This window comes from Prionailurus bengalensis, chromosome E1 (assembly GCF_016509475.1).
Source record: "Prionailurus bengalensis isolate Pbe53 chromosome E1, Fcat_Pben_1.1_paternal_pri, whole genome shotgun sequence".
Classification (NCBI taxonomy): Eukaryota; Metazoa; Chordata; class Mammalia; order Carnivora; family Felidae; genus Prionailurus; species Prionailurus bengalensis.
This window is the reverse complement of record NC_057347.1, coordinates 2,535,534-2,563,390: the sequence shown is the minus strand read 5'-3', so window position 1 is coordinate 2,563,390 and position 27,857 is coordinate 2,535,534. Positions and strand designations below refer to the sequence as shown.

The window sequence follows — 27,857 nt, the reverse complement described above, 5'->3', positions numbered from 1 at the left end:
GAAGGGAAGCGCAGGTAGGCGGGTGGGGAGGTGGGGAGTCCTCCCGCCCCAGCCCGCCCACACCCGGGATTCTGGCTGGACTGGGCGTTGGGTGGCAGCGGCGGGTGCACTCTCACCGAAGGATCTCGTCCTCCAGCTCCTTGAGCTTCCTCTTGCCGGCAGCGATGTTGATGACCAGTGAGTCCTTCTGTTCCTCCAGCTCCGGCCGCTCCTTCCGGACCACGATGCCCAGCAGCTGAGCCTCCAGGCCCTGGGATCACGGGGACGCGCGGTGGGACTCGCGCTCTGGTGACGGCACACCCCTGACACCCGGTCACGCCTCCCCCCACCTCATCCCCTGCCGCCCAGCGCAGGGGGCCTTTGTCTCCACCCCGCCGACTCTACTCTCCGACTCTCGGACTCTCCGGGTGCTTCCTGCTCCTCGCTAGCTGGGTCCAGGCTGCAGCCCCCGCCCCCACCTGTTCCTTGACAGCAAAGTTGACGATGGTGGTCTTGGCCGAGGTCTCAGGGCTGTAGTGGGGGTTGGAGAGCTTGGTGGTGATGTAGAAACGGAAATTGCTGTTGTACTCCACCTCCTTGTCTGCAATGCGCATCAGCAGCCGGCCGCCTGCAGCCGGGCCAGGGTCAAGGGCAAAGGCAAAGGAGCCCTGGTGACCAGGTGTGGGCTGGCCCAGCCCCCAGCCCGCATCCAGCTGCTCTAATGGGCCCAGTCCGGGGCTGTGGGAGCGGAGGGCCACAGTCTGAGGGCCGGCCCTCCCCCCCAACCCCTCACCTCGTGGCCCAGCTGGCTGGTCTCTAGGATTTGTCCCCCAGCCCAACCCCACAGGAAGCCTGGACCCTCACCGATTCGAGCTACAGATTTGTTGAGCACAGGGTTAAGCGTGGGGTCCAGATACTCCTGAACATTCTGGAGCAGCACTGGATATCCAAACTGGATGGCCTTTTCTAGAATTTGAAGGTAATTGCTCATCTGCAGGTCGATAATCTGGAGGCCCTAGAGAGCAAGGGAAAGAGACGGGAGACACGCTGAGGGGCCCAAAGTAAAATCTGACTCCGGGTCGGGCCTCAGGAAGAGGCAGGCTTGGGAAGAGACGCCAGGGGCCCAAGAGCAGCCCCCGCCCTGCCCCTCTCGCCAGCCTTTACCTGGTTTCCTTCCATGTTCTTGATCCACTTCAGGGCCTGGGCCTGAGGGTCAATCATCAGTGCCCACCTGAAGGAGGGCGGTCAGTCAGAAGACAGGCTCCGCCCTTGCCCCGCCCCCGCTCCCGGCAGCCTCCTTACCTGTTGCCTCGGGTGACGATGATGCCATTCTCTGTGGAAAAGGCATCCGAGGGCAACCCTTGGATGTTCCAGTCTCGAACTTTGGTAGGATTGGACAGGAAGTTATCGAAGGTGAAGCGCGGTGAGCACGGCACCTCCAGCTCCCAGATCTGGGCGGGGAAGAGCCCCGGACGTCAGCCTGGAGGCCCGAGCCCCGAGCCCCGCTCCCCGCTCCCTGCCCCGGGGCCCCTGCCCCCGTCCCCGGCCCCTGCCGGGTGTCTCCCTGTCCTCCCCGCAGCCCTGGTCTCGGAGCCCAAGAGCTCACGAGGACCTGAGCCCTGCCTCACCTTCCTGATCCATATCTGGGTGACGATCTCATCCCGGTAGTTGGTCAGGAAGGGGCCCATGTAGGACAGGAAGGCGGCGGCCAGGAGACAGTCACCTACCAGGTAGCCCAGATCCTCCTCCAGGCCCTGGGTGGGGGGGCGGGGGGCGGGCAGGGGGTGTAAGGAGGGCCCCGGGCACTGGGGAGCGCTGGCTCCCCCCCCCCCCCCCCCGGACACTGGCTCCATCAAAGAGGCACTTTGTCCTAAACCTTCGGCCCTGAGGAGTCAGTCCAACCTGGTTCTAATCCCTTCAGAGTTGCCGTCTTTCACAGTGATCCTGTTTACATTCTGGTGATAAGGCCTAACCCTTTCCTGAAGCCAGGGGCTCCATAAAGGCGGAGACAGGATGCGGGGGGGGGGGGGGGGGGGGGGGGGGGGGGGGGGGGGGGGGGGGGGGGGGGGGGGGAACCGTTTCTGTAAAGTCGTCAAGTCCGTGGGCTACAGCAAAGGCCCCGGCGCTGGCTCCCCAGGCCTGTGCAAACACGGGAGCCGCCGCCTCCCAATGGCACAGACTCGCTTTCCGCTGCTCTCACCGTATGGGAGGGGGCAGAACTCCCGTCCCCCGTTCCTGGATGTCCCTGCACCCGGGGGTCCCCATGCCCCCCCCCCCCCCCAGTGTCCCTCGGCCGGCAGGGGGTGGAGCTCTGGGGCCTGGCGGGCAGGGAGGAGAGCCGGGCGGGGCCCCCAGAGCTCACCTTGACCGTCTCCTCCCAGCGCGCCTTCTCGCTGGCCAGCCCTGACACCAGCAAGCCCGCTCGCTCCAGCTTCATTTCCATGTCCTCGGACTTCTTGCGGAGCTCCTCCTTCTGGGCCAGCTTCTCGTCATACTGCTTCTTAAGCATCTCTAGCTTCTCGGCCACCTGGGAGGGACCAGAGCGAACGGCTCAAACGCCACGCTTGTGGCCGCGCTGCTCGGGGTTCCGGTGGCCCATCCGCCGTTTCTAGGCCTTGGGGCCTCCGTGGCCCGGTGTGCCACGTGACGATGCTGACCCCGACCCCGTAGGGCTGTCGCAGACAGAAAACAAGACAAAATATGTGTGGCGACGTGAGGTCTTCTTTCCCTTCCCCTCCGCCACTCTTTTCTTGGGCCAGGAAACTTCTTGTCATGAAACTCAAGGCCGGGTAGGAAGACAGTCCCCTTGGAGCATAGTAAGCCACATGGGTCCCACTGGCAAGAGAGGATCAGAGGGCACAGAAACGACTGCCACCCCCACGCCAGCGTGGCATGGCCCGAAGGCAGGACCTCGAGAGAGAAAGAAAAATCTAGAAACTGTTGGAGAGAGGAAGAGGGACTCCATTCGGGGCAAAGGCCCAGGTGCAGGGACCCACACAGGGATGGGGATCCAACTGTGCAGAGTTTACGTGCTGGCCCAGGGGCACCAGGCCAGCTGGGGCCTCATCTGGGCTGTGGGAAGGAGGGCACAGGGCGCAGGACATGGGCCCAACCACTGAGGTTGACCTCCAAAAGACCCTGGAAACGCAACAGATTAACTCCCCAAGAGACTGTCTTTAAAGCAAAAGCACCCAGGGCTGCTGCGTGGCTCAGTCGGTTAAGCATCCGGGTTCAGCTCAGGTCATGATCTCACGGTTCAGGGGTTCGAGCCCCATGTCAGGCTCTGTGCTGATGGCTCAGAGCCTGGAACCTGCTTCGGATTCTGTGTCTCCCTTGCTCTCTGGCCCTCCCCTGCTCACGCTCTCTTTCTTAACAATAAATAAACGTTAAAAAAAAAAAAAAAAGGCAAAGTGGAGGTCCCAAATGTCACCTTCGGGTGACAGCACGCCTTCCAGGTCAAGCCTGGGTAGTGATGTTAGAAGGTATTTAACATCCAGGGAAAGAAGGGGTCACTCCGAAGGGGTGAGTCAGCCGGGCCACTCAGGGACGAAACACCGGCCGGGGGTCTAGAAAGAGAGGGGCGCCCTTGCACTGGCACAGGTGGGCTTAAACCCGCTGGAGGCCATGCTGTCCGGCGGTCTTCCCTGCGTGCCACCTGTCGCCAGGTTCACGTGACTGCCTCCCCGCCCCCCCCCCCCCCCCCGCCCGCGCAGTCCAGGCTCGTCAGCAACACTGATTATAATTGGGCTTCCCGCGGAGCTGTGTCTGTGGGGAAGCAGCCAGCCCACGATCGTTCTGGATTTCATTACTTATTTTGCATGTGGTGTTGTCCTCACTGTTTCTATTTTTTATACAAGAAATGTATGCATAAGGTTAAAGACCTAAATAATACGATAAAAAGGAGTTATAACAAAACCTCTTCCACTCCTGGTCCCGTTCTTCAGTAGCAAATTATTTTGAACCATTTCTCTTTTTATTTCTTCTGGCAGCTGCCTCCCTATCTCTGAATATTATGCTTAGGCTACTATTTTTAAAACACATACATGCATATTTATACATGCATTAATCTGGTTGCGGTTTTTATCTTTTTAACTCAAAAATTATGGAAAGTTGCAAACCTAGGACAAAGAATCACATAATGAATACCTCTACGCCCGCCACATATATTCAACAGTTCTTAACATTCCGCCAGTCTTATTTCATCTACTGTTCTTTGCCAAAGTGTCTTAGAGGAAGTTACAGACTCATGAAGCGCCAAGCCTCAAGACGTCCTGGTGCAGATCTAGAACAAAACAAGGACATCTCCCCCACGATCGTAACACCGTCATCACACCTCACCGCCACTTTTGTCTTTTTTTAAAGCATAATTTTCCTCTTTTATGTCTTTTTGTAAAGAGTGAATCCACATCAGAAGGGAAAAAAACACACATGGTGAAGGATCTGGCTTCCTCCCACTCCTGCCGCAGCCCTGCCCCAGCCCCTGCCCCAGCCCGTTTCTCCTATAGCTTTCCAGACACAGTCCGTGCGTAGGGTCCACCGGTAATAAATACAGGCACGGTGAAGGCAGGCCCTTGCTCGCCACCAAATCCCTGCACTTAGAAGAGTGCCCGGCGCTCGGGAAGTATCTCTTTGGATGAATTTTTTTCATAAAGATAAATGCTAACATACTACTGTACTTTATTTTTTTTTCTTGTCTCCAAATCGGTTCTCGTCAAGCCGCCTCATTCTCTTTAACAGCTGCAAAATAATCTTGTGAATGACTGAACCGTGATTTATATAACAAGTCTCCTTCTGATAGACATGTGTGTCTTTCCAGCATGTTCTATTATTAACAATGCTGGAATGAACGTCCTTGTACACTGCTGCCTCTTTTTTATTTTGTTTGCTTTGGGAATAAGTGACTTAAAAATTCAAAAGGGATAATTATGGGCATGAAAAGTCTCTCTGCCCCGCCTCGCCCCCCCCCCCCCATCCACCCTGCTCCCTCCTCGAGGTAGCCAACGCGACCTGCTTCTTGAATCTTCCGCAAGAGGCGTTTTGCACACGCTCGGGTATATTCCATACTGCCGTTTCCTGGTTCGTCCGTTTGAAACTATTTCTATGGCCTCTACGCTACTGTGGACGCAGGGGTGACCCTCTCCCCTCCAGACTACACTTCTTCCTCCCTGTTCCTGCCCCTGACAATGCTTCAACTCCTTACCTTCATATTGCCGAACACCATCTTAAAACCCTGCTTTATCTCCTACAAAAGCATCGCCCAATCTTTACCCCACCCCCACCGACACCCAGCTCCCACTTTTTTTTTTTTTAGCTGTACTTTTAAGATTTAAAAAAAAAAAAAACTTTTAACATTTATTTTTGAGGGAGACAGAGACAGAGACAGAGAGAGACAGAGCACGAGTGGGGGAGGGGCAGAGAGAGAGAGGGAGACACAGAATCCGAAGCAGGCTGCAGGCTCCGAGCCGTTGGCACAGAGCCCCATGCGGGGCTCGAAATCACCAACTGTGAGATCGGGACCTGAGCTGAGGTCAGACGGTTAACCGACTGAGCCACCCAGGCGCCCCTGTACTTTCATTTTTATGTTGTCAAGGCTGACAACAACGTTCCCGCTCAGAAGTCACAGCCTTCTGCGCTCCGTCTCTAGGTTGACGGTAACAGCTAAAGGCCACAAACAGTGCAACAGCACGCACCTCCGTGACCATGGCCGGGCTGGTGCCGTGCGCGCCTGGGGGCCGGCCGACGGGCCGCTGCGCACACTGAGCCGGTTGCGAAAGAGCGTCCTATCACCCCGGATTCTGTGCTTCTGTCTTGCAGAAATTCTGATCGGTTGGGTCGTGTCTCCAATCTCTCTTGTATGTTGTTTGGGTTTCTTGTTGGCGTGGCTGTGTATATTCCTTGACTCTACCGTCTACCAAACAGCCCATCCTTTGATCATTTCTCGTTTTCCCAGAATTCTTCCCGATTTTTCTCTGGCCGTCCTCTTTCTGCTCTCCGGGTGTCATCTCTTCCTTATTTACCCTCTGGTGACACCAATTTTTCCATCAGATCTGCTTTCTAAGTGCTTCTCGGTAGGATGAATCATCCCCGGGTTTATTGTGTCTTCTGGTGCCATGTTTTGTTATGATTTTTTTTTTTTTTTTTATCTTGGCCATTCCCTGGTGTGTGGGAAGACTTTCACCACGCCTTTACATACTCCTTCTCCGGAGGGAGGTGCGTGGCTCATCTGACTGGTGAAATCAGCAAAGAATAAGCTGGGACGCTCCACCGAGCTCAGGCCGTTTCCACTCTGCCCCGCAGCGACGCCCAAGACTGAGTCCGTCCGTCTGACGACGGGGTCGCTCCTCGTGGGCCCACCTGCCCACAAGGTCAGCCGCATCCTCCCACCTGGTCTCCGAAGGTGATGTTTTGGCCAAACCCCTTTGGTTTCACGTCTCAGTGTGTTTAGAACCCCCAGGCACAGAAGGCTGCTAGTTTGCAGGTCCCTTCAGAGTGCATTTGCAGACCGGGAAACGCACTGAGAAACTTTGGGCGGGCCTTGGGGGTCTCAAGGGCAGACTTTGGGGTATGGACGCGTGCTTTGACTTGGAGGGTTTGCACAGGCTCCCACCGGGCACACCGAGTTTTTACGGTGGTCTGGCTGTCGCCTGGGTGAAAGGCTTTAAGCTGACGCTGTGATATTCTGACCTTGACAGATGACCGTGGCTTCGTCCACAGGTGAGTGGCCGTTTCTGCAGAGGCAGGACTGCTTGAAACAGAGCAGCCTCGTGGACACTGGGCTTGGGCCGGAGGGTGGCCGCAGGATGAGGTCCACCGTGGCCTCGGCACAGAAGCGGCCAACACGCCGACCAGCTTGAAGTCGGGGAGTTTCCGGGCACTGACGGCTGGACGACGACATTTGCTGGTTTTCAACGGCAAGACTGTACATTCCGCGTGTACTAATGGGTTCTAGCTTTCAATGGCTTTGGCCAAGCCTGCGTGGCACTAGAGCAGCTGTCTCATTTTTTCAGTTTTTTGTTTTTTGTTTTTTTAAATTCAGGGCTAAGGAGGCAATCGTGGCTCATCCACAGCCTTGGGACAAGGGAGGGGTTCCGTTCTGAGATTCCCGGTGACACAGTTAGGGCAGGTGGCGTGCAAGTATTATCTGTGCCTTAAGGGAGCATGCCGGAACAACTTGGGGGTTCCGGAGGGAAGAGCTGCGTCTTGAGACACAGACGGCAGAGGACTTGTGCCTGGCCAGGTCCCCCGGGGCACAAGCTTCAGCAGCAGCAACGGCAGCTTCGGTTCAGGAATGTGCTGGAGGTGACTTTCCAGTTAGGAAAAGCACGGGGCGAGGTGAAAACCTTGCCCATGAGGCGGTTCTTGTAGGGCCTCGGCAATTCCACAAAGACAGCCGGCACCACGAGCCACCGCGGCGTGGGGTGACCGCGCCTGGTCACGACACAGAGCGGGGGACGTGGTGTTCACGGCGGGGGTGGGGGTGGGGGGGAGAGTCAGATACTTGAAAGGACACAGCCGGGATTTCTGTTTGGGGTTTCCATGTGGCTGCACAACATGGGGGACATCTTAATGCTCCCTAATCCCACACTTCACGACGGGCGACGGTGGGTTTACAGTGGCAAAACTTAGGTGTATTTTAGCCACAATAACTGCCCCTCTCCAAGAAATACATACACACGTGTGGGCTTCCAACCTGCCCCCGGCACGGTAAATGCTTTTTGGTTGGATCGTATCTCATATTACTCTATCGTGGGAGGGTGTCTCCGCAGTTTGACGTAAACTCACAGGTCACGATTTCCAGATAACCGCCATTCTGGTGAAGCTAAAAACCAAGCTTTTCTCCACGTATCCTCATTCCCGCAAACACCACTGAGTGTTCACCGTGGTCTCTGGAGCAACAAGAATTGTTGGTTCCTGGGAGCGTAATTTTGTCTGTAAATCCTGTATGTTAACTCCTGGGCCCTTTTTTTTCTTTTTTAAGTTTATTTGAGAAAGAGCACAAGCGTGCAAGCGGGGGAGGGGCAGAGAGAGAGAGAGGGAAAGAGAGAATCCCCAGCAGGCTCTGCACCGTCAGCACACAGAGCCCGACGTGGGGCCCGAACTCACAAACCCTGAGATCATGACCTGAGCTGAAATCGAGTCGGATGCTTAACCTACTAAGCCACACAGGCGCCCCTTGAATCTTTTTAGAATTTCAAATGATGCTCACAAGAGACAGGATTCGGAGCAGCTGCAGGCTCTGAGGTCCCACAGGAATGACATCCGTTTCCAGGGACTGACGGCCCGTCCTGGCCGCAGCTTAAGGAAACAGATTCTCCCCAGATACTGAGGGCACAGCTGAGACCGAGCAGAATAAGAGACTGGATGGTTTGGGGACTTTGACTTGAGAATGTTGGCTTCTTGATTTTTAACTCTGAAAAAGCAGGCTGATTTGCTTTCAGATTTTAATTTACTTGGACTTTAGTTTACTCAGGGACTTAACCTTTGAAACTTAACACCCTCCCTCAGGGTCGTAGTCAGATGTGTGGAATCTGTGTGTGTCATTACTCTGTAGCATTTGGCTGCCATCCCACGGTCTCGGCACACGGCCTGCGATACGCTATATGGGATGATGTGATGACCAGGACTGGGACGCGAGAGAGAAAGAAGGTGAATGTTCAGTAGATTAGGCTTCTGTTTTGGCCCATTTCAGGGCCTTCTGGGGCAATTTCTTTTTTTTTTTTTTAAGTTTATTTATTTAGAGACAGAAAGGGAGCACGAGTGGGGGAGGGGGAGGGGGAGATGGAGAGAGAGAGAGAGAGAGAGAGCAGGCATGTACAGGGGAAGGACAGAGGGAGAGGCAGAGAGAGAATAGAATCCCAAGCAGGCTCTGCGTTGTCAGCACAGAGCCCGACGGGTGGCTCAATCTCACGAACGAGGAGATCGTGGCCTGAGCTGAAGTCAAGAGTCAGATGCTTCACTGACTGAGCCACCCAGGTGCCCGAGACAATTTCTAAGCCAGTGGTTTGTAACCCTTGCTGCCTGTCAGAATCGGGAAAATATATTTTCAGGGTCCCCAGCGAGCGAGTAACTATTTACTCCAGATTTGAGTTGATAAGCGATGTAGTTGAGCTCGGGGCCTCTTTCCAAACCGCTGGGCCCTGGCACTGAGTACAGGCTCTCCCACCCCCGGCTGGCTCCGACTTGGAAGTTTTCAAGATGCTTTCAAAATGCTCAGGCTCTGCCAGAGATGCGTACCGGCCGGTCTGTGGGGGAGCCCCGCATCGGCTCGGGGCCACCTGCAAGTGGGCGGGGAGGCAGGCCCGGCCTGTCGAAAGGTACGTTTCCCTCTGACACTCCACAGCCTTTTCAGAGGCAGAGGGCAAAGCTGGGGTCCCCGTCTGCTTCCTCTTACCGGCTAGGGGCTCTCAAGAGACCTAACGTGGGGTGCTCTACAACCACTCTCCGGTGAATGATGCTGTCGGCAGCCGACCCCACGGCCCCACTTGTCACACGTAATTATTTGTCCCAGGATAGGAACCATCCAGGGGTGAGAAACCTTCCCAAACCAATCGCCAGCCCTGGATTGTTCACTCTCGAAAGAGACAGTGAAAGGGTGACCGGCCCGAGAGAGGCTGGGGGCGGGGGGGGGGGGGTTAACGGCGGCCGCAGGGACGGGGCAGGGAAGGAGGGCGTGAGGACAGAAGCCCCCTCGCCCGGCCTGGCTGCTTCTGCACAGAAGGGGTCGGAAGAGGCCCCGAGGGCCGCTGCGCTCGACAGTAAAGACGGGGGCGAGCGGGGCTTGGGGTCAGGCAGCGTGGGCTCCAGCCCAGCTCCGCCGGCACCTCGAAAGTCCCTTCATCTCGCTAAACCTCAGGGTCCTCATCTGATCTGAGGACATCAGACCTGCGTGCTGTCCATACGTGGGGGCGGGTGAAACGTCCGGAAACGGTGTGACCGGCTTTGGCTGTAGGAAAACTCAAAGGCCTCCATACGGCCAAAGATCGCATCAGATCTGGAGCTTGGAAACGACGCATCTGCCCGTCAGAAAGGGGAACGGCCACGCAAGCCAGGGCGCACCGCCCGCCGGAACCCCGCGCAGGGTCCAAGGGCAGCACAAGCTCACGAGGTACCAGAACGGAACGAGCTCAGGTACAGAAATGAAAATCACTTCCTTATCTGAGCGTGGACGCCCCTGGGCGGACACACGAGAAGTTGTGAGAGAGGCTGTTTCCAAGGAAGGGCAGAGGGGGTGAGAGGGAGGCATCTCGCCGGCTGCTCTTTCTACCCTCTGAATTTCGCCCCGCGTGGATATGAAATCCTATCGAAGCAGGGATGGAAAACGTACCGGATACGCGAGGAGACTCTCAGACTCCTGATAATAGCACTCTGCACCCTGCCTGCGGGAGCTGTTCACCCGCACGTCCTTCTTAAGTAGGGTTTACGCCCAGCGTGGAGCTCGACGTGGGGCTTGAACTCAGGGCCCGCTGACGGACAGCTGAGCCGAGCTCAAGAATCAGATGCTCAACCGACTGAGCCCCCCGGGCGCCCCACTTGTCCCCATGTCTCGGAGGAAGTCACCTTGCGGGTGTCCAGCCCGCTCCCAGTGAGGAACTCCCTCTCCCTCCAGCACGGCCCCACCCCCAGCCAAACACAGTCTTCCCGGCCTGTGGCCCCCCCGCGTCACACTCTTGCCCTGTCCCCCTGCCCTGGCAAACACCGATTTGCCACCCGGATTTCAGCACTTAACCCATCTCCGGGCCCGGCCCCAAAGCCCACGAGAGAGCCCGCCAGCTCCGAGTCGAGTTGGGAAGGGAAGGGCTCCAGCCGTGCCTTCGTAACCCTCCGCGGGGGGGTGTGGGGGGGTGGGGGTGGGGGGCTCAGCTTCTGAGCCAGAGGCAGCCCGTCTGGAAGGGCGCAGAGCGGGAGGCGGACGGGACTGGAAGGCAGAGGGGAGGAGGGGAGAAATCAATGGCGACGGAGCATCCCGGGAACCGGGGAGAGGGACCGCCACGGAAAAGACGGGCGCGAGGCTCGGCTCACCTCCCGCAGCTTCTCCTGGGCCTCAGCCAGCGCGGCTTGCTTCTCCTGAAGCTGGGCCAAGGCCACGTTCATCCTGACCCGCTTGGGCTCCACCACGCGGTACAGCCGCCCGTACAGCTGCGGGGAGACAGTCCGGCTGCGGTGGCCGCTGCCCCCTCCTCCGCCCGGGGCTCCCGCCCCTCTTCCCGCCTGCGTCCCCGCTCACCTCCATGGCCCGCACCCACATGCACAGGGACTTGGCCGCCAGCGAGACCCGGCCGATGATGTCGGGCTGGAAGTCGGGCTGGGCGCAGTAGGCCCCGATCTTCTTCAGAACCTTGTCTGAGATATTGTCTTTATCAAAGTGGATCAGTGACTTGATGAAGTTCTGCTCCCCTGTGGGATGGAAGCCGGGGGCCTCAGCCAGAGGGCCTGACCCTCCTCCTCCAGGCCTCGCCTCCACTGCTTGGGCGCGGTTCCTGCCCCCACCCCCACCCCCACCCCCATCCCCGGGCTCGGCTCCCCAGCCCAGAACACTGACCGCATCCCCGCTTCCTCCCGCGGCCCTCACCTCCCTCCCCAGAACCTCCAAGCCCCCAGGACACCCTACAGTCTTCCCAGCCCCATCTCCCACCAGCCACCTACCTCGGACGCCCTGGGCCAAAGTCCCTGCCCCAACACACACACATCATTACTTCCCCCTCTTCGCACATTCTCGTCAGGGCAGGGGTCGCTGAACTACGGCCCGCAGACTTTATTCCGCCAAGGGAGCTCAAAGCCGCGAAAACCACGAGAACGAAACACAAAGACCCTTGTTTCGCATTTTCTGACTCTCGTGCTTTTGAAGGCCCCAGAGGTATTCCTGCCTTTCTTTGGGTTCTGGGATATGGTCCCATATCTTCAATTTTATTATTATTTCTTTCTTTCTTTCTTTCTTTATTTTTTTTTTTTGCTTAAATGAAGGGGAGCTGTTTTCTGTTCCTTACAGCCAAAGAATCTTGACTGATCTTTACGTCTCCTCTTTCGTACGAGGCTCCCCCTGCCCTGGACCGTCGGTACGATGCCTCGTTCGTCTCCGCCTCTCCGAGCTCCTGGCGCACGGCGGACGATTAAGAGGCACGGGGCGAACCGGCGCTGAGTGCGCCTTGGGTCTCTAGCTTACCTAGCTGCCTCTTGGCCTCCGCCCAGGTGGGCTCGTTGCCTCGAAGAATCATGACTGCCTGCATGACCATCTCCACTTGGGCGGGGGGCCGTCCGTAAGACTTGATCTCTCCTATGTCCTTCTTGTTCAGAGACTCCAGAGCCTGGGCAAAGGGACTCGCTCAGGGAGCAGGGCCGTGCAACTCAGGGGGCGGGACAGGCGCTTGACGGGGGGAGACGAGACCCCACCGAGACGCCCTCTTCCTCCCACGTCCCCAGGGACTTCAAGGACATAGAAGGCTGGTTCCATTCCCTTCCCTGGGCCTTCGTACCCGCATGGCTTCTTCCAGGGCTGGCAACGCCTCTTCTAGATCCTTCTGGGCATTGTCGGCCAGTGCCTGGCACTTGACTTCCTCGATTGCGATCTTCTCACTATTGGCTGTCACGGCCTAGGGAGGCACAGGGGGCAGGGTTTTGTCTTCGCCCTGGGCGAGAGTAGGGGGCCAGTGTCAGGGGAGCGATAGTGATCAGAGATAAGCTTAAAGAAGATGCGAGGGGCACCGGATCCCCTGACACGGTCGCTGACGGTGCCCGGGGCAGCCCCTGCCCCCTGGTCACTAGTGGTGGGGTGCGTGGGGGGCAGAACCAGGGCACAGGGACACCGCCCCCCCCCCCCCCACCTTCTGCTGCTCATCTGCTTCCCGCTTCTGCTGCACAATGATGACCAGGTACTCCTCACACTGCTTCTGGAACTCAGCCACCTTCTTCTTGGCCTCCTCCAGCTCCAGGGACATCACCTCCACCTTCTCCCTGGTCTCATCGATCTTAAACAATCCGGTCCGCAGCTTGTTGGCCTGGCCCAGCAGCTCCTGCCGCTTCTCTCCCAGCAACCTGGGGCGCAAAGTAGGGTAAGGTGCCTGGGGAGGCTGGGCCCTCCCCCTCCCGCCTGTTACCACCGCCACCACAGTCAGGTTTTTAGCATTTCCTGCCTGAATCCCTGCTAACAGCTTCCCAGCTGGCTTTCCTGCTTCCAGACCCTCATCCCTCTGATTTATTCCACGCACCACTGTCAAAGCAGCTTGTTAGACACTGTTGTCATCACCGTGTCCCTACTTGAGGCTCTCCCACTGCCCCCCCCAACCCCGTGCGCAGCAAGCAGGGGGCTGCGGTGAACCAGACGACACAAGCCTGTCCCAAGGGGGTGACCACCTCTCACCCATCTCCACCCTGGTTTCCCCACGTGGGAAGGAATGTGGGCTCCGTATTGCCACAGTGTGTGATTTTTTTTTTTTATTTATTTTGAGAGAGACAGACAGCACGCGTGTACCAGCAGGGGACGGGGGGGGGGGGGGGAGAGAGAGAGAGAGAGAGAGAGAGAGAGAGAGAGAGAGAATCCCAAGCAGGCTCCATGCTGTCAGCACAGAGCCCGACTCAGGGCTCGATCTCTTGAACCATGAGATCGTGACTTGAGCCGAAATCAAGAGTCACACCCTCAACCAACGGAACCACCCAGGTGCCCCGAAATGTCTCATTTTTAAAGAAAACCTGGAAATCCGGATTTTTCTAAGCCTCCCATTTTAAATGTTAGCAGCTTACTCAAAAAGTTTTGAACGTTATACAGACCAAAAAAAAAAAAAAATAGCATCTGTGCAGGATTATTTTCTGGACTGAGCGAGGAAATGTGCATCAAAGGCTTAGCATAATGTCTGGGCAAACAGTAAACAGGCTGGAAGCCTGGGCGCCAAGGGAAGGCCAGGACTTGACTTTGCCAACCGCTGCAAGTGCCTAGAACAGTGAGTGTCACGTGGCAGATGCTCAAAAATATGTGTGGAAGGAATGAACGAAAGAATGAATGAATGAATGAGGATGACCGTTCTTTTCACAAATGGCTTGTCCTTCACCTTGATCAAAACACTGAATCTAATAAATAAGGGGAGGCTTTTTTTTTACATTTCTTTTACATCTTTCAAGGCAAACTATTACTGCGTTGGGTACATAAAAAGATACTCAATATGACTTAATAAATGAATATATAATTCTTGAGGGGGTAGAAAGTCTAGAAAACATTCAGGGCTGACACACATATCGTTGGTATATACGGCGATGTCCCCATTGTACTGAGGTTGGAAAAAGACACATCGTTCCAGAAATAAGGACAGAGAGGGTGTAGGGAAGAGCCGAGGCCAGAGGGCTCTGGAAATGGCCCTGCACCCAGGGAACCCCGTCTCTCTTTTGTTAACTCCCTGCACAGGAGGAGACCCCCACCCCACATCCCTGCCTTCCAGGGTCAGCACCTGGGTCGTGGAGCCAGCCCCGGGGTGGGGGGGGGGGGGGGCTGGCTCCTGGATCTTTCCCATTACATCATTCGGCCCATCGCCCTCAAAAGCTACCAAGCTCCCTGGCCCTCCCCGCCCTCCCCCACTCTTCTCCATACTTCTTATATCCCGACACGAGCTCCAGGTAGTTGGTGGGTGTGACATAGTTGTATCTCCGCAGCTCCAGCAACATCTTCTGGGAGTACTGCCCCACGGACCAGTGCATGGTGACAAAGATCTTGGCCACCTTCCTGTGGATCTGAGGCCCACGGAAAAGGATGCAAGACGGACAGTGAAGGCACATAGAGAAGGGACATGGGAGGGAGGGCGGGGCTGGGCGTGTGGGGAGGGCCTCACATTCTCCTCTGTGCCCAGGTCCACTCCTTGGAGGTACTTCTCGGCCACCTCCAGCAGGGCCTCGTGGGGCCACTCGGAGAACCAGTTGATGGTGGTGCAGTTCACCAGGGCCGGGTACTGGCGGATCCAGTTCCTGGTGACGGGTTTCGAGAAGAGGTCAGTCCCCTCCAGAGAGGCAGCCTCCAGCTCCTGGCTCCCTCACGGGTCGGGCCGCTTTCCAGAAACCCACGTGTCCCCTCCTCATGCTCCTGTGTCCCCCCCCCCACCCCCACCCGTCCAGGTCCGGCTCCCCTCAGAGCTGGCTCAGTGTAGCATTTAGGGACAGACGGCCTGGTTCACACCCAGCTGTGGATCTTGAGCAAGGGAACATCACTTTGCTCATCTCTAAAATGGGAACAACGGGGCGCCTGGGTGGCTCGGTCGGTTGGGCGGCCGACTTTGGCTCAGGTCATGATCTCGCGGTCCGTGAGTTCAAGCCCCGCGTCGGGCTCTGTGCTGACAGCTCAGAGCCTGGAGCCTGTTTCAGATTCTGTGCCTCCCTCTCTCTGCCCCTCCCCTGTTCATGCTCTGTCTCTCCCCGTCTCAGAAATAAATAAACGTTAAAAATTTTTTTTTAAATAAATAAAATGGGAACAACAGGAATACCAACCAGGGCTGTTAGCTGACTCAGGGAGGCGACACGTGTAAAATGCTTAGCGCAGTGCCTGGCACAGTAATGCCATTAATATAAAACCAAACAAAAGGGTGGCCCAAATGGCCTCTCCGTACAATTCTGTCTCCCTCCTCCTCTCTGATGCCCTTAAAACCCGGTCACGCCAAGAATGGGTAATGGGTAAGCAAACCATGGCATATACACATAACGGACTATTACTCAGCCTTAAACAGTAAGGAAGTTCTGACTTCCTTGGGTGAAGGAATGGATGAAGCTTGAGAACTCTGAGCTGAGTGAAACAAGCGAGACAGACAAAGACAAAAACTGTATGACTCCACTTACGGGAGGTATCTAGAGTAGTCACTCACAGAAACAGAAAGGGGTCAGTGGTTGTCAGAGGCCAGGGCGGGGAGTGGGCAGGGGTGGTGTGTGGAGAAATGGGGGATTATTCAACATGTGTAGAATTTCAATTTTGCAAGATGAGAAAGTTCTAGAAATCTGTCACACACTGATGTGAATATGCTTAATGACACTGTGCCCTACACCCGAAAACCAGTGATGATGGCAAATTGTATGTAATTTTGCATTTTAAAATCATGATTAAAAATTTTAAAACAGGGGCACCTGGGTGGTTCAGTCGGTTGAGCGTCCAACTTTGGCTCAGGTTATGATCTCAATGGTTGGTGGGTTCAAGCCCCGCGTCTGGCTCTGTGCTGACGGCTCAGAGCCTGGAGCCTGCTTTGGATTCTGTGTCTCCCTCGCTCTCTGTCCCTCCCCCGCTCTGGCCCTGTCTTTGTCTCTCTCAAAAATAAACAAACATTAAAAATTTTTTTTCTTTAATGTTAAAACAAAACAAAACAAAGTGACAACGAAACAATGCAGTCACAGCACAAGGGAGCAGACAACTCCCATGTAGCAGCAGGAATAACCTGAAAGGAGCCGAGGTCTAGGGCGGGTAGGGTGGGAGAGCGGGCTATTCAGGACCCCAGAGGGTGCGGGGGAAGGCGGGGGTGGGGGGGGTGGGGGCAGGACACACAGGCAGGGAGAGGCTGTCCCCGGACTCACCTGAAGGAGTTGCCCACGGGGCTGAGGCAGAGAACGATGTGCAGGTTGTCGCGCACGCGCTCAATGAGGTAGGCGAAGAGGCTGTCGGAGGACTGGGGCACCTGCTCGGCCTTGGCCTGCTCCGAGATGAGCGTCTGGATCTGCATGGAAGCCACTGCGCTTGGGGGAGCCACGGTTCCCGAGGCAGAGTCGGAGGGGTGGGGGCCGAGGCTGGGCGGACGGGACGGGGTGCGGCTTTTAAAGCCACTTGGGGGTGACGGAGGAGGAGCCGCTCTCGCCCCCGACGCGGGGGAGGGACGGACAGAGGGCCCCGAGGGAGCACATTCTGGGATCTGCGCTTCTTCAAGCTGGTGGAGGGTAGGGAAGCGTTCGAACCTCTTCAAATTCATCAGTCTTGTAGAGATTGGGGACCTCGCCCGAGCTCAGGATGTTGTTGATGTCCTCCAGGAACGACTCATCCGCAATCTGGGTGTCCACGAAGAGGAAGGATGTGGGCTTGAGCTCTACCCCCGCCTGGCGGTATAGACGTTTGATATCTGGGCCAGAAGAGGGCAGGAGGGAGGGGGGACAGACGGACTTCAGACTCACCATCCCGTCCCTTGTGCCCCCTTTGAGAGGTGGGAATCCGCCCCCAGCCTGCGACCCGAGCCCAGCACGCCCCCCCCCCCCCGCGCGCCTGGCACGGCTGGCTACCGGCTTCCACCTCTCCGCTCCCCGGTCACCAGGGGATCTTTCACGCCTACCTTCTCGGAACTCCTGCCTTCGGTAATGTTTGCTGACCTCGATCTGGAAGGTGGCGTACTCACAGATGCAAGAGGCCAAGCGGGCCAGGCTCTGGCGCCCGCTGCCCCCAATGCCCACCAACAGCATGTTGCCCCGAGGCTGTCCGATGACCCGCACGATCCGTGTGACTGGGGGGCGGGAGACGAGGGCGGTGAGGCCTCTGGGACGCCCCGGGGGACCACCGGGCCCTACGCTAGAGACCTAGAGACCGGGGTGCCCGAAACTGAAGTACAGGGACCGCGAAGCGGGGGGAGCGGTCGGTGCCTGAGGCCGAGGCAGCGAGTCCACCGCGAGCACAGCCCTGTCTGCCCGACACCACATCCTCGTCGTCGAGGAAGAGCCCCACCGTAGCCACTGGCCACCTGGGGCCAGAAAGGAAAGCAGCTTCCGGGACTCGCTCGGGAAGAGCCCACGCCGGGAGCTGGGGCGTGGGCCGGGCCGGGCGGAGGAAGTGCTCACTGTGTTCGATAGCCTCCCGGAAGAGTACCAGCTGCATGGGGACGACGGCGGGGGACAGGTTGTACTCCCTGAGGGCCGTCTCCATGGCCGCCTTCAGCGCAGCCAGGTCTGTCAGGTCCTCGTACACCTTGGGCTCCCGCATGAAGTCCCCTGGGCCGTGGGAAGCGGGCTCAGATCTCCACGGCCCGGTCGTGGCCAGGCTCCCCCAGGGACCCCATGCCCCAGCCCTCCCCCCGGGGGGCCTCCCAACACCCGCAGCCCGCGGGGGGGGGGGGTCACCAGCTCACCAAAGACGGGAGGACGTTTGTTGGGACAAAGATTATGCAACGTGAGGTCAAAGAAGGAGCCAAGTTTGTCGCTGATGATGCCCACGAAGGCCTCCAGGTCTGCAGCATCCACCAGCCGGTCAGAGAAGACTCTGTCGGGAGGCAGTGGGGTGAGGCTGGGGCACACGGAGGAGGGGGCCCCCTGGGCCTGGGCGGGTGGGGTGGGGGCGGGGCATACGGAGGAGGGGGGGCCCCCTGGGCGGGGCATACGGAGGAGGAGGGGCCCCCTGGGCCGGTGGTGGCACGGACGTCGCACCTGAAACACTCATGGATCCAGAGCCGTGTGATGCTGGACTTGGTGTCGTGAAAGTCCTTGTTGGCCCGAAGCATGCCCTGGAACACCTGGGGAAGAGGCGGGGCGGTGGGATGGCGGGAGGGAAGAGACCCCGTCCCAAGCGTTGAGAGGAAATCCGAGAAAGCCGTTCCCGGCGGGGGAGCTTCACCTTGGAGATGTCCCGCAGGTTGAAGAGGTAGTGGATCTTGGCGGGCGTGGGCAGGAAGCGCTGTACCACCGTGTTGTACATGTCCAGCGTGGCCTCGGTCACCACGTTGCCGATGGGCTTCACCTCTTCCTCGAAGTCCTGAAGCTTCTGATTGATCATGGTGCCGAATATCCGGATGATCTGGGACTCCTGGGAACAGGCCCTCACGCTCACTCCTGCAGGGTGCCGGCCTGGCCGCCAGGGCCCGGACCCCGGCGAGGGGAGTTAAGTACTCATCCCGGGGGGCCGAACATAAAGGGGCGCAAAACCCACAAAATCAAGAGAAATAACATCTTAATGCAGTACTTAAAAATCAAATTCAGGGGCGCCTGGGTGGCTCAGTCGGTTAAGCGGCTGACTTCAGCCAGGTCACGATCTCGCGGTCCGTGAGTTCAAGCCCCCGTCAGGCTCTGTGCTGACGGCTCAGAGCCTGGAGCCTGTTTCCGATTCTGTGTCTCCCTCTCTCTGACCTTCCCCCGTTCATGCTCTGTCTTTCTCCGTCTCAAAAATAAATAAACGTTAAAAAAAAAATTAAAAAAAAAAAAAGTCAAATTCAGGGGCACCCGGGTGGCTCAGTCGGTTAAGCATCTGACTCTTGGTTTCGCCTCAGGTCACGATCTCCTGGTTTGTGGGATCGAGGCCGGCGTCGGGCTCCGTGCTGTCAGCACACAGCCTGCTTGGGAGTCTCCCTCTCCCTCTCTCTTCTCCCCCTCTCCCCCTCTCTCTCAAAAGTAAACAAACATTTAAAAATTAAGAAAGAAAAACTGAAATTAATGCAAAATATCCATGGTGAACAAATACGCACGTTTTAAATAAAGATGGGGTCAGGATTGCTGCAGTTTCCTTTTGCCTCAGGCTCTGAGATCCCTCAGCAACCACCGGTCTCGGATTTATTTAACATTGTGGTGTGGTGTTTGTTCACCACGAATTTTTGGCTTTGACTATTTTAATGTTGCATTCGAATGTTATGTATCTTGATGACTGAGGCTTCTGGGGTGCCCCGGAGGCCTCACTCACCTCCCCGAACCCTGGCGTTCCTTAGCGTCTTTGGGGCCCCTGAGTCCGCCTCCCCCAGGACCACAAGGCTGCACAGGCCAGAGATGGCCAGCCACACTCTTCTGGCTCAGGAGAAGCAAGGGCTCCCACAAACAGCAGCCCCCCACCGTGTTACTGCTCCCTGTGCACGCCTCTGCTCGGAGGTCCCCCCACCCCTCCTGGATCTGCCTCCTGGTTCTCTGGGACACGGATGGCTTGCCTCTTACGGCCCCCCCTCCCCGGGCCCCCATCGCGCCCTCACTGTGGGGAAGGTCATGTTGATGACGTTGAAGCGGCTTTGCAGTCTGGGGGAGATGATGGTCCGTCCGCCCCCGGGAGGGCCCATGGCAGCCATCAGGAACATGTCCTGGAGAGCAGAGACCGGCAGGAAAGGGGCGACACAGGGCACAGGAATATGGAGGATTCAGAGGAGCCGGATGAGGGCAGTAAGGGGAGAGGAGAGGGGCCAGGACAGCAGAAAGGGAACAGGGAAGGTGAAGGGAAGGAAGGGATTAGGGACAGTTTGTTTGGAATTATTAAAGTGACATATTTGTTTTAATTTCATTATAATCCATGTACCAAAAACAGAAAATGGAAGTAACTTAAAAAATGTTTGAATACGGGGCACCTGAGTGGCTTAGTCAGTTAAGCATCTGACTTTGGCCCAGGTCGCCATCTCACGGTTCGTGGGTTCGAGCCCCACGTCAGGCTCTGTGCGGACAGCTCAGAGCCTGGAGCCTGGTTCGGATTCTGGGTCTCCCTCTCTCTCTGCCCCTCCCCTGCTCACGTTCTGTCTCTCTCTGTCTCAAAAATAAACATTAAAAAAGATTTTTTAAAAAGTTTGACTATGTTTTCTAGACTTTGTTTCCCCCCCCCTTCTTTTTTCAGCGCGTATGTGTGTGTGCATGCGTGTTCTTTCCCAGAAACACAAGAATACACTAGCCGTCAGGAGAGCTTCTGACCCTGAGTGCCAGACAGACGGACCCTCCCCCCCCGCCCCGGTGGGAGGGATGGAAGGGCTGCTGCCCGAGGATTTGGAAAAAAGAAACAAGATGCTCAGAATCCTGTGGGTGCAGACTGCCTGGGGGTGCCCCGTAGGGGGACGTGGGGAGGTGGGACCCGAGTCAGGGACACCCTGGATGGCAGCAGGGGAGTCACGTGAGCGTGGGGAAGGCGTGGAGGTGGAGGACGGGACGCTTTGGCCACAAAGCACAGGGCAGAGTCACCGAGGAGAGTTCGCAACAGGGACTGATAAGTGAGGAGCCGGGAGTCTCGGACCGGAGGCGGCCGGCCCCACCCGTGTGGAGAGGAATATAGGATCACAGGAGTCTCCCCATCTCCCGGATGCTTACTCGGATGTACTTGATGGTCTGCTTCGTGCGATCGTACCAGAAGCCGTAGTCAAGCCAGAGACGGATCAGCTCCAGGGGGGGCTGGGACCCAAACACGTCCTTCGCCGGCATGTTCAGGTCATCCATAAAGGTGACCATGCTTTTGCCCCCAAGCGGCACGTAGACCCCCTTGGTTCGCTTCTCCACCCTGCTCTCGATGATGCTCTGCACGTTGTTGGACGTGGTCTGGTGGAAGGGGTACGGGGTGAATGCTTGGGTCTCCCGGGAGAAACTCGGGGTTCGGGAGGAGTGTGGTCAGGCACTTGGATCCCGAGGGAGGGCGCGGAGGGCAGGGAGGGCCTGGGCCCCACGACGCACCTGTGCGGACATGTTGACGGTGAGCACAGACCACTGGCTGGAAGGCAAGGACTGCAGGACGCTCTGGGCGATGGACGTCTTTCCGGTCCCCACGGGACCCACCAGCAGGGTGGGATTCTGGTTGGCCACCAAGGCGCTCACCAGGTAGTTGTAGCGAACAGTGTCGACCGTGGGCACCATGATCTTGTAGAAGGGGGAACTAGGGAGGAAAGCGAACCCTGTCCAAGGGGCCTGGCCACCTCCTTTCAAACGGCCGCTTCCTCCCGCCCCCTGACGTTTATCTCCCTCAGACGTCACCGACCCTGCCTCCTGAGGGGCCCGGAGGCCGGGCGTCCTGCTTCCGGCCTTCCAGAGCCGCCTCCTCTGGGAGCCAGCCCCCCTCCTCTGCAGCGCACATCTGCCTCGAAGCCCCGGCTCTCTGCCCACATCTCCCACCAACCACAGCCCCAAGCCCGACCCCCCACAGGCCCCGCTCTCACTTTGGGGGGTAACGCCAAGTCTTTGGGAGCTTTTCCTCAAACGACGTCCAGCTTCGCATCTTGGGGTCCACAAAGTACTCGTACACCGTGTCCTAAGGAGGGAACACGTGTGAGGCCACCAGAGCCTTCTCCAGCTGTCCCCGGCCGGCCGGGAGTTTGCACGGCCCGCTGGGTGAGAGAAAGAGGGCCGGGTTGGCACGGCTGAAACGCAAGCAGAGCCTGGCGTAGGGAACCTCGTGGGTGCTAGAAAAACAGGAAACGTCGGACGGCTGGGTCTGAGCGTCCTCGCCTTATTGGGAAAGGAGCCCTCAATCTCTCGGAGGTAGCTGTCGATCTTCTCGCGTCCCTCCTCGTCCACGGAGGCGCACACGGACCAGATCATGCTGAACACGAAGGTCAGCTCTACCATGGTCACGTAGTTTTCGCCGTCGGCTGGGTTCACCTGGATGGAACAGGAGAAGGGACTCGGTCTCCGTCCGTAAGAAAAGGGGGGGGGGTCTATTGTGGCAAATCGCGGCAAAAGCTTAGAGTCTTCCTCCCTCCCTGGTTTTATTTGGAGACACCGTGTGGTTGTAGGTATACCTAAACCTAAAGCGTTCAGATGGACCTGAAAGTTCTGGCAAGTCGGCAGCTGCCCTGACGCTCTTTGCTGCTGTGTCAAAAAGGCACAGCAGTGGCGTGGCCACACCACGTCTGCCCTGAAGAAGTGCCCACAGGTGCCCTAGGACCCGGGGCCCGGGGCGTCGTGGCAACTTGTCTGTAAGTTGCAAAAAACGAGATGACCTAAATGTCCACCGGTAGAGGGATGAAAAAAGAAAATGCCATGCTCTACGGTGGAACAGCGGGCAAGGCTTAAAAGCAATAAAATCAATCTACGGATGCTGATACAGAACTCAAACCCATATTGCTGTATGTGTACATGAGGTGTATAACATGATATGTTTTTTATTTTTTATTAAAAAAATTTTTTTTTTTACATTCATTTATTTTTGAGGGACAGAGCACAACTGGGGGAGGGGCAGAGAGAGAGAGGGAGACACAGAATCTGAAGCGCGGGCTCCAGGCTCCGAGCTGTCAGCCCAGAGCCCGACGCGGGGCTCGAACCCACGAACCGTGAGATCATGACCTGAGCCGAAGTCAGATGCTTAACCGACTGAGCCACCCAGGTGCCCCTGATGTGTTTTTTAAATATCACATTTTCTACGACTGCCTACGGGCCTGTATGTCAATATGTATCGGAAAGGTCTGAAATGATATGTGCACACATTCCACAGTAGTTACTCACCTAGAGGGGGTTGCAGACCAGGACTGCGAGGACAGAGATGATCAAAAAGGTCTCTAGCTTAATATGAAGATTTTTATTTTTATTTAAAAAAATTTTTTAATGCTTATTTATTTTTGAGAGAGATAGAGTATGAGCCGGGGGAGGGGCAGAGGGAGAGGGAGACACAGAATCGGAAACAGGCTCGGCTCAGAGCCTGATGCGGGGCTCAAACTCACGAGCTGTGAGATCACAACCTGAGCTGAAGTCGGACGCTCAACCAACTGAGCCACCCAGGCGTCCCAATTTTTATTTTTTATTTTTAAGGGGCGCCTGGGTGGCTCAGTCGGTTAAGCGTCCGACTTCGGCTCAGGTCATGATCCCACGGCTTGTGAGCTCAAGCCCCGTGTCGGGCTCTGTGCTGACGGCTCAGAGCCTGGGGCCTGCTTCGGATTCTGTGTCTCCCTCTCTCTCTGCCCCTCCCCTGCTCGTGCTCTGTCTCTCTCTGTCTCAAAAATAAATAAAACATTAAAAAAAAATTTTTTTTTAAGTTTATTTATCTTGCGGCGCCTGGGTGGCTTAGTCGGTTAAGTGTCCGACTTTGGCTTAGGTCATGATCTCACCGTTCGTGTGTTCGAGCCCTGCATTGGGCTCTGTGCTGACAGTTCAGAGCCTGGAGCCTGCTTCAGGTTCTGTGTCTCTCTCTCTCCCTGCTCATGCTCTGTCTCTATCTCTCAAGAATAAATAAACATTAAAAAAAGTTTCTTTATCTTGAGAGAGAGCACACATGAGTAGGGGAGGGGCAGAGAGGGAGAGGGAGAGAGAGAGAATCCCAGGCAGACTCTGAGCTACCCATAGCAGAGCTTGGCGTGGGGTTCGAAACCACAAACCGCGAGATCATGACTTGAGCCGAGACCAAGGGTCGGATGCTTAACCGACTGAGCCACCCAGGCGTCCCTATATGAACATTTTTAATTTTTAGAAAGTAAACCAGAGTTAACTATTCCTTGTGTAATTAAAAATCAAAATTTAGGGGCGCCTGGGTGGCTCAGTCGGTTGAGCGTCCGACTTCGGCTCAGGTCACGATCTCACAGTCCGTGAGTTCGAGCCCCGCGTCGGGCTCTGGGCTGATGGCTCAGAGCCTGGAGCCTGTTTCCGATTCTGTGTCTCCCTCTCTCTCTGCCCCTCCCCCGTTCATGCTCTGTCTCTCTCTGTCCCAAAAATAAATAAACGTTGAAAAAAAATAAATTAAAAAAAAATTTTTTTTTTTAAATCAAAATTTAAAATGTACCAAGTTCATAGCAGAAACAGCATGTTTATTTTTTTGTGTTTTTAAAAAAAGGTTTTTTTAATGTTTATTTTTGAGAGAGAGTGAGAGAGAGAGAGAGAGAGAGAGAGAGCGAGCATGAGCAGGGGAGGGGCAGAGAGAGAGGGAAACACAGAATCCAAAGCAGGCTGCAGGCTCCAGGCTCCGAGCTGTCAGCACAGAGCCCGACGTGCGGCTTGAACCCAAGAAACACGAGATCATGGCCTGAGCCAAAGTCGGACGCTTAACCGACTGAGCCACCCAGGCGCCCCTTATGTTTTGTTTTGTTTTGTTTTGCTTTGCTTTGTTTTGTTTTGCTTTGTTTAAGGAAGTTCTAGGCCCAGTGTGGGCCCCGAGTTCATGACTCCAAGATCAAGGGTCACATGCTCCACCGGCTGAGTCAGCCAGGCGCCCCGAGAGACAGCACATTTGGACCCCTGGGGGCTCGTGGCAGGTACTGTTTCTGGAGCCGGGCGTGGGGCGCACACGGGGCTAACTCGGCACGGTTCGCCCGGTCTCTAACGGGCTCCGTGGAAACAGCCTCAGGCCGTGCGTGAAAAGCTCTTGAGGATGGTTCTGAATGAAGACTCCGAGAATGACAGATAAGGGGACACAGAAGATGCTACCCCGTCCGCAATACCCAACACTCCTCAGTGCCAAGAGGTGGGTGGGGAGCCATGCCGAAGCTCTGCCGTCCATCACAGTCGGTCCAGACTCCTTGGCCTATCCGTCCAGCTCATCCTAGCTCACGACGCGTCCCACCATCCCGCCCTCCAGGCCTCTGCACGCGACGCCGGGTCCCGCCACCTGGCCGGCCCTCCTCGGCGCCCGCGCGGCTGACACCGTATAATCGTCCTTCGTCCATCCATCACCTTGCCGGTCCCTCCACACAGGTTCAGTTTGCATCAACTGTGCCAGGAATGACATACCCTGCCAGAGGTCCTCACTGTGCTACGACCTCACGTCAAGGGTTTGGTTGTGTGGTGATGTCTTCAAAAACGATACAAACCACTTCTAGGCAGTGATTTAAGCTCAACAGACAGATATCCCACTTTGGTCCTTACTCCAGAATTCTGAACTGGACGACATTGCTCTTAAATGTCAATTAACGTGAAAATTTCCAAAGCCCCCTCATCAGATTAGGCTGGGAGCTCCTTCCCGCAGGAACAGCAGCCCAGGGCCTCCCGTAGACCAAAACTTAGTATCTATTTTTTGAAAGGACAGAGAAATGAGGAACAAAACAAACTCTCCTCGGCTCCCCAATACGGGTAGGAAATTCTAGTGACACTTCACTGTGTACCATCAGCCGTCAGAGGCCTGAGTCTGGCATTCGACCACGTGTGCACAGGCACACACGGCCACGCATGTGCGCGAGGTCAGTGAGGCCTCCCCCTGGGGTCCCCGCTCCACTCAGGTCTGCGTACGAACCGTGTCTCAGACACCCCGTTCCCCGGAGTGCGCCCCGCAAGGTCACGAGCCCCCCGGCCCGGGCCCCGCTCCGCCGCCCCCACTCACCCCATTCTCTGGCGTGGCCAGGGCCGAGTACAGCTTGCAGAGGGAGATGATCCCACTGTATTCCGGGAGGGGCACCAGCTCGTTGCAATAATCCCTCTTGAAGGTCAGCATCTTGTCGATGAACTTCTCGAACATGCGCTGAAGGGGCTCGGCCTCAGCCTGGAGTCCGCGAGAGAGGGCTCTCGCTCTACGTCCCGCAGGCCCCACCGGTCACCCGCCCTCTCCTCACCCACCCTGCACACCTTCGGTCTCCTCTCCAGCCAGGACTGAACATACGGCTTCCAGCCCAGGTCAGCGTAGTCAGTGTAGACCATCCCGCAGCGAGACACGGTGGCGGGAGAGGCCACGGCCAAGTTCTCCACCTCGAACAGCAGCGACACCTGAGGACACGCTGGGTCAGAGCTTCATCCTTCGGCCACCTCACTCCCATCAGGAGAAATCACTCAGGACTCGATGCCCCCAAGTGTCTCTGTCCGAGCGCCGAGCGGGGCAGGGTGACTGATGGCCTATAGCTTACAAATGACTTGCGTTTTAAAAGAATTTAGAGCTCGTTCAAGGTTAAGCTTATGGAAAACCTCTCTGTCTCTGTCTCTGTCTCTCTCTCTCTCGCTGGCTCGCTTGCATTGTGTGGGTGGGCGGGTGGAGAAGGGTGGGCTTTACAGCCGGTGAACACGTAACCCCGGGCAGTCGGCGAAGGCGGCACGGACTTCTTTCCTATCAGCTGTTCCCACCGTCCGTGGGAGACGGGTCTCCCTGAACCCAGGCAGCCTCCCCCTTCCTGGTCCCTCAGAGCTGCCCCTTCCCCCCCACCGAGCCCTGCCTCCTGCCCCGGGTCCCCAGCTCCGCAGGGCCGGCACCTGTTCAGGCATCGCGATACGCTCCCCGTTGATGAGGGTCAGGACTTTGTTATCGTCCATGACAGAGTTCATGCTCTCGATCCACAGCGTGTCCACGGGGCCGTCGAAAAGGATCCACTTCTCATCGGGCTTCTCGTCTTGGTAGGAGGAGGACGGTCAGGAAGCCAGGACTTTCTCCCCAGACCTCCCTCCCCACTCGCGTCCCCGGAGAGGCAGGCGCGAGCCACCTTGTACTCAGCATGCCCCGCGCGGTCGTCTCCCAAACGTGCGCCTTCCAGCCCCCACCCCCCGCCCAACCCCTCGGGCGACTCCGGCACCGGCCGTCCCCACCCCGTGACCCTCTGGGCACCTGCACACGCCGCCCGCATGACACTGGACAAGATGCCGTCTGTCCACTCATTAGTGTTGAGGTCGTACTCCCCATACAGCTCCCCCAAGGACAAGGCCTTAGGGTTCAGGGGGAACTCCTGGAAGCGACACAGCAGGAGGTGTCGAGGTGCCGGCAGGCGCCACCCCGAGACGTCGTCTTATTTCCACCCGCCCCCTTTATATCCAGGGCTCTGTGCCCACCCTGCTCTCTCTCATCTCCCCCAGCCCTGCCCTCCTGGTCCGCACCGCCCCCCCCCGCCCCCCACCGACCCTGTGCATTCCTGCCCCCGCCCTCCCTGGCCGTCCACCGGGGGCTTTGCTGTCCCAACTCCGCACCCGAACGATATTGAAGTTGGGGTCCCCGGCGCGGCACAGGGAGGACAGGGAGGACTGTAGGATCCGCCACGAGGCCGTCTTGCCGCTGCCCGTGCCGCCCACGATCATGGCCGAGTGGCGGGAGTTCTTGGTCTCGTACAGCTGGATCACCTTGGTGAGCGTGAACGGCGTGGCCTGCAGGCCCATGTCGCGGGTCTCCTGCTCGATGGTCTCCCGCAGCTGAGAGAAGCCAAAAACGCAGGGAGAAAGGATGAGGCCTGTAAGGGACTCTCACAGGGTCCCCAGTGCCTGGAGGCTCACGTTCAGACCCCAGATATGGCACCGGGGCCCCCTGCACTCTGGCCGTGGACGGACCCAGTGTGGAGTGGAGGGACCGGGCTCCGGGCCAGCCTGCCTGGGGCCGCAGCTTCAGCTACGTGAGCCCGAGAAAGTTG

The 27,857-nt window shown here is 57.2% G+C and overlaps 1 protein-coding gene across 1 annotated transcript in view; it reads right to left on the bottom strand.

Annotated features, from left to right (window-relative positions):
* Nucleotides 1–27,857, bottom strand: part of DNAH2 (dynein axonemal heavy chain 2) — a 93,038-nt gene that overhangs the window by 12,236 nt on the left and 52,945 nt on the right. Inside the window, 31 exon segments of the mRNA XM_043582981.1 lie at nucleotides 117–250; nucleotides 459–607; nucleotides 844–994; nucleotides 1,144–1,210; nucleotides 1,282–1,430; nucleotides 1,608–1,733; nucleotides 2,342–2,506; nucleotides 10,999–11,115; nucleotides 11,204–11,373; nucleotides 12,140–12,281; nucleotides 12,450–12,566; nucleotides 12,798–13,008; nucleotides 14,552–14,691; nucleotides 14,790–14,922; nucleotides 16,507–16,646; nucleotides 16,882–17,042; nucleotides 17,250–17,417; nucleotides 17,749–17,898; nucleotides 18,036–18,166; nucleotides 18,331–18,416; nucleotides 18,518–18,706; nucleotides 19,854–19,958; nucleotides 20,944–21,168; nucleotides 21,301–21,499; nucleotides 21,780–21,871; nucleotides 22,069–22,221; nucleotides 25,862–26,020; nucleotides 26,104–26,241; nucleotides 26,719–26,855; nucleotides 27,068–27,185; nucleotides 27,424–27,642. Of these exon segments, the coding sequence (XP_043438916.1) occupies nucleotides 117–250; nucleotides 459–607; nucleotides 844–994; nucleotides 1,144–1,210; nucleotides 1,282–1,430; nucleotides 1,608–1,733; nucleotides 2,342–2,506; nucleotides 10,999–11,115; nucleotides 11,204–11,373; nucleotides 12,140–12,281; nucleotides 12,450–12,566; nucleotides 12,798–13,008; nucleotides 14,552–14,691; nucleotides 14,790–14,922; nucleotides 16,507–16,646; nucleotides 16,882–17,042; nucleotides 17,250–17,417; nucleotides 17,749–17,898; nucleotides 18,036–18,166; nucleotides 18,331–18,416; nucleotides 18,518–18,706; nucleotides 19,854–19,958; nucleotides 20,944–21,168; nucleotides 21,301–21,499; nucleotides 21,780–21,871; nucleotides 22,069–22,221; nucleotides 25,862–26,020; nucleotides 26,104–26,241; nucleotides 26,719–26,855; nucleotides 27,068–27,185; nucleotides 27,424–27,642 (4,541 nt within the window).